Source organism: Hyla sarda, chromosome 4 (genome assembly GCF_029499605.1).
Source record: "Hyla sarda isolate aHylSar1 chromosome 4, aHylSar1.hap1, whole genome shotgun sequence".
NCBI classification, from domain to species: domain Eukaryota; kingdom Metazoa; phylum Chordata; class Amphibia; order Anura; family Hylidae; genus Hyla; species Hyla sarda.
Genome location: NC_079192.1, coordinates 167282068 through 167292487, shown reverse-complemented (window position 1 = coordinate 167292487; position 10420 = coordinate 167282068). Strand labels below are relative to the sequence as shown.

At 42.7% G+C, this 10420-nt stretch overlaps 1 protein-coding gene across 1 annotated transcript in view; it reads right to left on the bottom strand.

Annotated features, from left to right (window-relative positions):
• Positions 1 to 984: 984 nt before the first annotated feature.
• TRIP4 (thyroid hormone receptor interactor 4) overlaps positions 985 to 10420 on the bottom strand; it is a 47319-nt gene continuing 37883 nt past the window's right edge. Inside the window, exons 12-13 of the mRNA XM_056572656.1 lie at positions 6946 to 7048; positions 985 to 1375 (exon numbers count right to left, since the gene is read on the bottom strand). Of these exons, the coding sequence (XP_056428631.1) occupies positions 1308 to 1375; positions 6946 to 7048 (171 nt within the window). The 3' untranslated portion in view covers positions 985 to 1307. The remainder of the gene's footprint in view (positions 1376 to 6945; positions 7049 to 10420) is intronic.

Sequence of the window (10420 nt, the reverse complement as noted above, 5' to 3'; positions counted from 1 at the left end):
TTGGACATTTATGGCATATCCTGTTCAAACACCATATATATATATTATATATATATTATATATATATATATATATATATATATATATATATATATATATATATATATATATATATATATATATATATATATATATATATATATATATATATAGTGCTGGAACCTAACTTCAGTAGGTATAACAATGAGGATTCTCTGCGTTCACCTGTGGTGAAGGATTTGTTCTAATAAAACAGGTCGGACAAGGAAAATAAATAAATACTGGTTTAATGCAGTATTAAAAAGCGCTATGGATTACACGTTTCAAGGGGTGGCACCCCCTCTTCCTCAGGTCCAATGATCATCAATTTTACACCTACTGAAATTAGGTTCCAGCACTGTTATACAAGACCATCCTGAGGTTCATCCCGAGACGGGTTCTACTAGGTGTTGTACAACACCAAAAGGTGAGCGCAACATTTTTACCATCCTGCAAATATTTTGATTGTTGGGCGTAATGGCACATAGCTGCGCTTTTTTTCTCTATATTGGAATATACATCATACGTGGGAATACAGTGCTCCCTCAATATACGATGTCGCCCTCCATCGATGTCGCCGCGTCCCCGGGGTGTCCCTGACGCTACTGACGTCTCTGCTTCCCCGGGATCCTTGCTCTCCGTCGCCGCAGTCATGTCATGCAGCTCCTATTGGATGACGGGACAGCGTGCGCATCGACGTGATGACGATGAAGGAGAGAGCCGCCGATGCAGGGGATCCCGAAGAGGACGCTCCGGAGCCCCGAGAACAGCTAAGAGACTATCACCGCAGTACACGGGGCACCGTAAACGGCTATACGGCGGCAGCTGGAGCAGTCTGCGCTGCCGGATAGCCGTTTATGCGATGGCCCCTACATACAAAAGCATCGTATGTAGACGCTGCCTTCAACATGCGATGGCCTCTTAGAGGCCATCGCATGTTGAAATTATCGTATGTCGGGGCCATCGTAGGTCGTGGGGTCACTATACGCCATTAAAGCATCTGTAACCAGTCTTCTAATTCTGCATTACAATGGCTATAAAAATGGTTAAAGTTATGCATAAATTCCAACAAAATGTCACAACACATCATACTCCATGGACTTCCTTTTGCCTAGTTTATCCATTATACAAACTTAAAATTAAATAGCTCTTTATTATTATTTTTGTTTGGAAAGTATTCACAAATCCAAAATCAAAAGTTAAGAGCAAACAATATTTAGAAATTCTATTATTGAAAAAGTATATTGAAGCCTTCATCTGCAGAATCTTGTGCCACTTTCTGCAGCTTGTCACGTTTTCTCTTTCCTGAACATCAATCCTTTCTTGGCACCTTGGTGGATTTTAGAATCTAGTCTCCCTGGGAAAAAAACAAAACAAAACACAATGTTATATAAAAATAATATATAAACCAAAACATTTGTAGTATACATTTTTATGTGAAATCTGGGGGGAAATAAATTGAAAAAAAAAAAAAAAAAAAACACATTATACAGGGTGGGCCATTTATATGGATACACCTTAATAAAAAATGGGAATGGTTGGTGATAATAAAGGAGAACTCCGGAATATAAAAATTGTCGCCCATACTGCCGGCAGTAAAAAAATAAAGATGAACATAACTTCCGGCTCCGGTCTCCGCCGTGATCCACTTCCTGGTTGCCGGTGGTCGGATGAATCATACTGCGCTCAGCCAATCACCAGCGGCAGCGAAGTCAGACTCGACCGGCGATAGACTGAGCGGCAGTGTGAAAACGCTTCAGGACACAAAATCCTTCACTACACCAGCACCTGCAGCCGGGGCTGAAAAAGTCACACTGCCGCTCAGCCCATCGCCGGCCGGGACTTAACTGCGGCCGGTAATTGGCTGAGTGCAGTAAGACTCTCCGACCACTGGCAACCAGGAAGAGGATCACGGCGGAAGGCCGGAGCCGGTTACCGGAGGCCCCGGGGGAGCGGAGTACATCTTTATTTTTTTTTTACTGCCGGCAGTATGGGCGACTATTTTTATGTTCTGGAGTTCTCCTTTAACTTCCTGTTTGTGGCACATTAGTATATGTGAGGGGGGAACTTTTCAAGATCAGTGGTGACCATGGAGGCCATTTTTAAGTCGGCCATTTTGAATCCAACTTTTGTTTTTTCAATAGGAAGAGGGTCATGTGACACATCAGTGTTTTTCTTGTGAAATTCCCAATAAGTTTGGTGTGCTTGGTTTTAACTTAACTTTATTCTTTCATGAATCATTTACAAGTTTCTCTTTGTTTACAGCCATTCACATGTCGTCGAGGTTAACACGTGAGGAGGGGATAGAAATTGTGTTGATTTCTGGTGAACGCAGTAACCGGGTCATTGCAGCAGATTTCAATGCAAGACACCCTACGAGACCACCCATCTCCCATGCTACAGTTAGCAAACGGCTTGCTAAGTTTTGTGAAACTGGTTCAGTTAACAAAACCACTGCTATGGGTCTGACACTAACCCATATTGGATAGATCCCTCCAAGACTGTTGGAACACAAAAATTGATGGTATGGTGTGGTATATGGGGTACAAAGATAGTGGGGCCATTCTTCATCAATGGAAACCTCAAGGCCACTGGATATGCAAAATTGCTACATGATGATGTGTTTCCCTCTCCATGCACTGAAGCTGGCACGTTCCCTGAGTTTTTCCAGCAAGATGGTGCACCACCACATTAAGGGTGTCAGGTCCGAGCATTCCTAGATGAACAGTTTCCTGGAAAGTGGATTGGTCATCGTGGGCCAGTTGAATGGCCCCCCAAGGTCTACCGATCTGACCCCTTTAGACTTATCTTTGGGGTCATCTGAAGGCAGTTGTCTATGCTGTGAAGATACGAGATGTGCAGCACCTGAAACTACGGATACTGGAAGCCTGTGCTAGCATTTCTCCTGCGGTGTTGCTATCAGTGTGTGAAGAGTGGGAGAAGAGGGTTGCATTGACAATCCAACACAATGGGCAGCACATTGAACACATTTTATAAGTGGTCAGAAACTTGTAAATAACTCAGGAAAGAATAAAATTACGATAAAACCAAGCACATCATTGTTTTTCTTGTGAAATTCCCAATAAGTTCGATGTGCTACATGACCCTCTTCCTAATGAAAAAAAAGTTGGATCCAAAATGTCCGACTTCAAAATGGCCGCCATGGTCACCAACCATCTTGAAAAGTTTCCCCCCTCACATATACTAATGTGCCACAAACAGGAAGTTAATATCACCAACCATTCCCATTTTATTAAGGTGTACCCATATAAATGGCCCACCCTTTATTTCTTAGTGTAAGCTTAAACTAGTCTAAGAATGCAGCTAATTTATAACAGTGAGTCATGCAGTTTCATAATCTGGTGCATGATTAGATTGCCTAGTGTAAGTTTACACCAAGACACCATTTTTACACAGTTTTGCACAACTTCTGATTTAAGAAGTCTTCTTTTAATGACCCCACACTTACTTTCTGATAACCTTCTTGTTGAGCTAGGTGCAAAAGCAGTTTCATACACAGTCATGAACGTAAATGTTGGCACCCCTGAAATTTTTCAAGAAAATGAAGTATTTCTCACAGAAAAGGATTGCAGTAACACATGTTTATTCACTTTGTGTGTATTGGAACTGAACCAAAAAATGGAGGAAAAAAATCAAATTGGACATAATGTAACACCAAACTCCAAAAATGGTCTGGACAAAATTATTGGCACCCTTTCTAAATTGTGAAAAAATAAGATTGTTTCAAGCATGTGATTCTCCTTCAAACACACCTGGGGCAAGTAACAGGTGTGGGCAAAATAAAAAATCACACCTGAAATCAGATAAAAAGGAGAGAAGTTCACTTAGTCTTTGCATTGTGAAAGAGGAGAAGAGAACTGTCTGAGGACTTGAGAACCAAAATTGTGGAAAAACATCAAACAATCTCAAGGTTACAAGTCCAACTCCAGAGATCTAGATTTGCCTTTGTCCATAGTGTGCAACTCAAGGCACTGTAGCTGGCCGTGGACGGAAGAGAAAAATTGATGAAAAAGGTGTCAACACAGGATAGTCCGGATGGTGGATAAGCAGCTCCAAAGAAGTTCCAAAGATATTCAAGCTCTCCTGCAGGCTCAGGGAGCCTCAGTGTCAGCACAAACTATCCGTCCACATTTAAAAGAAATGAAAGGCTATGGCAGGAGACCTAGGAGGACCCCACTGCTGACACAGACATAAAAAAAAGCAAGACATAATTTTGCAAAAATGAACATGAGTAAGCCAAAATCCTTCTGGGAAAAAGTCTTGTGGACAGATGAGACCAAGATAGAGCTTTTTGGTAAAGCACATCATTCTACTGTATACCGAAAACAGAATAAGGCCTACAAAGAAAAGAACACAGTACCAACAGTGAAATATGGTGGAGGTTCAATTATGTTTTGGGGTTGTTTTGCTGCCTCTGGCACTGGGTGCCTTGAATGTGTGCAAGGCATCATGAAATCTGAGGATTACCAACGGATTTTGGGTCCCACTGTACAGCCCAGTGTCAGAAAGCTGGGATTGTGTCTGAGATCTTGGGTCTTCCAGCAGGACAATGACCCCAGACATACATCAAAAAGCACCCAGAAATGGATGGCAACAAAGCGCTGGAGAGTTCTGAAGTGACCAGATCTAAATCCCATTGAACACCTGTGGAGAGATCTAAAAATTGCTGTTGAGAAAAGACACCCTTCCAACAAGAGAGACCTGGAGAAGTTTGCAAAGGAAGTGTGGTCCAACACTCCGGCTGAGAGGTGTAAGAAGCTTATTGATGGTTATAGGAAGCGACTGATTTCAGTTATTTTTTTCAAAAGGGTGTGCAACCAAATATTAAGTTAAGGGTGCCAATAATTTTTTCCAGACAATTTTTGGAGTGTGGTGTGACCTTATGTCCAATTAGCTTTTTTCCCTCCTTTTTTGGTTTAGTTCCAATACACACAAAATGGAATAAACATGTGTATAGCAAAACATGTTTTACTGTGTGAAATACTTCATTTACTAGAAAAATTTCAGGGGTGCTGACAATTACGGCCATGACTATCTCCCACAATGTTTAAAAAAATATATATATATTGCCCATGAAAAAAAACAACTTCATGGATTATGAATAGCGTTAATACGCAGTTTTTTTTAACTCCCATTTTCTAGAAGGGAGAGAGACGATATATGCAGGTTACCTGCTCTTTACACTGCAGTATGGGTCCTTTTTTATAAAAATTTTTTTTATAAAAAAGGGAATCACTGGAGACTGCATCTATCTGACATTTACCTTGTATAATTTAGAAAGGGTCTTATGGTAATACCTCTTCAAAATTTATTGTATCCCTTGGGACTGATTCAATCCGACAATGCGGTCCTTGGACACACAAACAAAAGGCTGCACAACTGCTCTAAGAAACTAGTCTTTTTCAGACTACTAAGGTCTTATTGCAGAATCACCTCTGAACTGAGGGCAGGTCGGTTTAACAGGAGTTAAATGAATGTTCTCATCTTAGACATTTATGACAAATGCAGGGGTTGAATTTAGCTGTTGAAGATGAAGGAGGAAAAGGAAATCCTACAGCGAAGACGTCACCTGCGAGACTCTGATATGATTGTGTATTATGCCTGGCTCTGTCCCATCAGTGCTTTAGTCACTTGTAAGTTATAATTAGTGAAACTGCAACTCTCAGAATACCCTCACCATTGCTGATATTAAAGATAAACTCTCATCAGTGTCACTACCCTAACCTGTTGCTATAGTCAGGTAGTGCCGGTGACACTGATGTCAACTATACTCATGTGCCTGAAGCAGCAGGTTAGTGTGGCGACACTGATGACTGTTTTTCTTTAAAAAAAAATAGGTGTATTTGATAATTACAGTTGCAATAACTTTTCACAACGTTCTACACTGCGGGTGTTCATCATGGCAAGTAGGGAAACTAAAATTGTAAATACCACCACCGGATAAATGTCTGAAAAATGGGCGTTCTGCCACTGTCACCAGTATCTATCTGCAGAATGGGAGTTTCCTAACTCCTATCCCACCTGTTGAAGTGGCTGCTGTAAAAAATAGAAAAGTGGCCAGGATTAGAGAAACAGCCAGGCCCAATGTGCTAACTCCCACAGAAAAGAATAAGATTTGTGAAAACCACATAACCCTCTCTGCTACACCACTTCAACAACCCCCATTCACTTCCATGCTGATGGCAGCAGCTGCATTTCTTAGCCCCAGTGGGAAGTGGGGGGGCAGCCTGCATGTCAGTCTGTGTCAAACGGCCTTATAAGACAAGCTGAACAGCCCTGTAAACAAGCACCCATCCCATAGACTTGTATTGAGGGGGCGGGTGAGACGTCACACGGGGCGGAGTCGTGACGTCAAGATCTTCCGTTCCCGTGGTCGGGACCCAGACCCTCAAGCGCTTCCGGAGCAGAAACAGGTGGGTGCCGCATGCTATATTGCGGGGGTCCCCAGCGGTGGGACCCCCGCGATCAGACATCTTATCCCCTATCCTTTGGATAGGGGATAAGATGTCTAGGGGTGGAGTACCCCTTTAAGCATGTCAAAACGACACAATCAGCTTACAAATGAGCATTTGCTTGTTCATCGGCTGGTCGCTGCCCTTATTACTCAGGACAACATTGGCCTATTTATTGTTTATTGAATAAGTTTAAGAAGTTCTACAAGAAGAACTGAGAAGGGATCTGCAGATCTGGTAACAGACACTTCACTCACTCTTGTATTAAAGACTGACACAAGGGAATGTTTACATTGTCAAGATTTGATTTTCACTCTAAGCCAGTGAGGCATGGAACAGTTGCAGGGTTGCTCCCACCATCACAACTTGAGGCATTAAGCATAACAGTGTCAGTTTTGCGCTAAAAGTTCTTTCAAAACAAAGATCTAAATGATCAATATATTTTAGCACTTACAGATCTTGTGTTGTCCTTTAATAGGGAACTTTATGAGTAGCTCCTGAGGGTTTGCACAAATAAAAACAAATGGAGAAGCAGATTCCTGGCTGAGAGTTGGACACTGAAAATAAGAGAAAATATTCAAATACTGAATATCTGAAAAACAAATTATAATACACATATACAAGTTTAGAACTGGGGACTTTTCTACATAGATGTGTAGTGCATCTCCATGGAGAATGCATATGACTGATGTGTATGTCACATGCTCCTTCATGTACAGCCATCTTATGGAGGCAATTGCATTCTGAGCTGCACTGAAAGGATGTAGCAGTCCATTACCTATACTAACAACTGGTACAGCAGGTATAATGTAAGCATAAGTTAGTCAACTTTTTATATAATGTAGATAATGCCATATGTATATTTGTAATATACATTGGTAAAAAATTTGTATATTTTTAAACCAGGTCTCATGTGTCTTTTTGACAGATTTGTCATAAATGTTGCATGTTTGAGGGCACGGCCCGGTGTGAGCGGACATGCACTCTAGGAGCTCCCGCTGCCCTGCTGCTCTATACCCTGAACACTTACCCTTTCCTTGCCGGTCCCTCCGGGTTGCAGGATAACGGGGTGCTGCTTTTGATCCAGTGGCTCTGAGTGGTGCGGGTGGTCTCCAGTAGCCGTAGCCCGAGGTGCTGGGCGGTGGAGTGCGGCGGAGGTCCCAAGTTGGTGCTGGCTGGTGCATCCTCCATGTCCGGGCTGTGTGGTGGTGAGCTGTGGGAAGGACCCCCTGGATCTTCTGCTCTTCTGGACCCTCAGCCATCCTGAAGAACAGGCGCCATCTTAGACCTTCATGGGCAGGGCCTTCTTTACTGGTGGCCATAGCAGCTCCCGCCAGAGGGCGAGTGCAGCTGCTGATGTCACACTGCAAGACCGGGCTGGAGCCTCCTACGCTTCCCTGCTCCTGGCTGTCAGCTACTGGGGGTTGCTTAGTGAGCACATCTGTGCCCTGGCTGGGCTCCTGCTGGGACTTGTGGTGCTTGCACTGGCTTCTGGGATCTGCTCACGTAGATGACTTTTCACCTGCTCTCTGTGGTCCCTGGTTTTCTGGGACTTGTGGTGCTCTTCTTGGCCTTTATGGACTGGCTGGCCCTCTGTGGAGCCCCAACTGCAGACCCTATATCACAAGTGCCTCTCTGCCTGCTATCTGTGAGGCCCGAATTTTTTTTTTTCTGCAACATTAGACCCAAAAGATACGTGAACGCACTGACAAAGTGTAGTGTAGGGTCTCTGTGGTGGAAGATACTTTACATCCTCTGCCGGAGTGGGTTGATTCACTGCAGCGCCAGGTTACAGGGGTTCTGAGTTGCATAGATGATATAGAGAACTGTTTGAGGCGCAATAACATCTTAATAACTGTATTAACATCTTTAGGGCCCTAACTACATTTCTTTGAGGGTCTGAATGTATGTAGCAGTCTGCTTAGCTCTGGCTAGATGTGCCAAAAAAGGCTTAAAGTGTCTGAAGAAGTCAGTATCCCACTGATCTGTTTAACTGCTCTAGCCTTTCCACCCATATTGCAAAGACCAGAGCAACTGGCTCTTTTTGTACTATGAGATACTATAGGTGTACTCCATTGGCCAATGTTTGGAAGTAAATGTTCCAAACGCTGTTTTCGCACTGCGTGTGTCAGCCACGCCCCTTCATTGCAAGTCTATGGGAGGAGGTGTGACAGCCGTCATGCCCCCTCCCTTAGACTTGAATTGAAGGGGCATGTCTGATGTCACAAAGGGCGTAGTCGACCCCCCGCAGCGCGAAAACAGCGTTCGGAACATTTATTTCAAAATGCTGGCTAGTGGAGTACCACTTTAAAGTTCATAGGCTGTGTAAGCAGATCTAAGGTTTTTTTTTGTTTGTTTTTTTCAAAATATCTTTATTTTTCACAAAAAGGCAAAGCATAGCAATAACAGAGGAATAGCACATCCGAGTTTATTGCTAGCCAACTGGTATGCCTTAGCTGTCCCTTCCTTTTTAACCACTTTCATGGCCTTATAAAGCTGGCAACTTGGGGGGGGGGGGTCTCCCTTCTGGTTCAGACTGCATTCCATCTGCTTAAAAGCACAGACTTTGGTCTCCTGGCATGAGAGAGTGCTATTTACTGCCTATGGCCAGACCGCACTTCCGTAGTTTGGTCTCCAGGTCTGTGCTTTTGTGCAGTCGGAATGCAGTCTGGACCAGAAGGGTGACCCCTAGCGCCCAGATTAAAAAGGCCATCAAAACAACGAAAAAAGGCATTTTTTTATACAGGGTGTAAATTACAAATCTTATTTATTTTACCTGCTGTATGCAAAAAAATATTTTAATCACAGTGCCCATTTAAGTCCTGGCTAACAGAGAGGTAAAATGTTCAAAAAGCCCAGAAACCAAAAGAGTTAAACCATCTGCTTAAAGGGGTACTCCAATGAAAACCTTTTTTCTTTTAAATCAACTGGTGGCAGAAAGTTAAACATATTTGTAAATTACTTCTATTAAAAAAATCTTACCCCTTCCTGTACTTATTAGCTGCTGAATACTACAGAGGAAATTAGTTTATTTTTGGAATGCTCTCTGATGACATCACGAGCACAGTTCTCTCTGCTGATGTTATTATAATAATAACGCTTTATTTATTGTTGTCCTTAGTGGGATTTGAACCCAAGTCCCCAGCACTGCAAGGCAGCAGTGCTAACCACTGAGCCACCATGCTGCCTTCAGCATACATCTGCTATGCATGGTTGCTAAAATGGACAGAGATGTCAGCAGAGAGCACTGTGCTCGTGATGTCATCAATGTTCCAAAAAGAAAGGAATTTCCTCTGTGGCATACAGCAGCTAATAAGTATTGGAAGGATTAAGATATTTAATAGAAGTAATTCACAAATATGTTTAACTTTCTGCCACCAGTTGATTTAAAAGAAAAAAGGTTTTCACCGGAGTACCCCTTTAACCCCTTAAGGACCAGGACCATTTTGGCCTTAAGGACCAGACCAATTTTATTTTTACATTTTCGTTTTTTCCTCCTTGCCTTCTAAAAATCATAACTCTTATATTTCCATCTACAGACCCATATAAGGGCTTGTTTTTTGCGACATGTCGGCGCGTAAATGTTCGTCATGGTGTGTTAAGAACCACGTCACCATGACGTACATTTACGTCCATTGTTGTTAAGGGGTTAAGGATGAAGCCCATTTAATATCCATAACTCTTATATTTTCACCTACAGATCCACATGAGGGCTTGTTTTTTTGCATGAACAATAGTTCTTTCTAAAGACAATTATTTTACCATTAAATGTACGGTACACCAAAAAAATGATTATTTGCAGGCAGAAGAAGCTAGGTAGCGGCATGATCGCCACTGCCTGGCATAAATAGTGAGTGTGAGGCTACTGATCGTAGCAGACACTTACTGCTCTGAAGCGAGTGAAGCTCCTGTGCTCGCTTTAAAGGGGC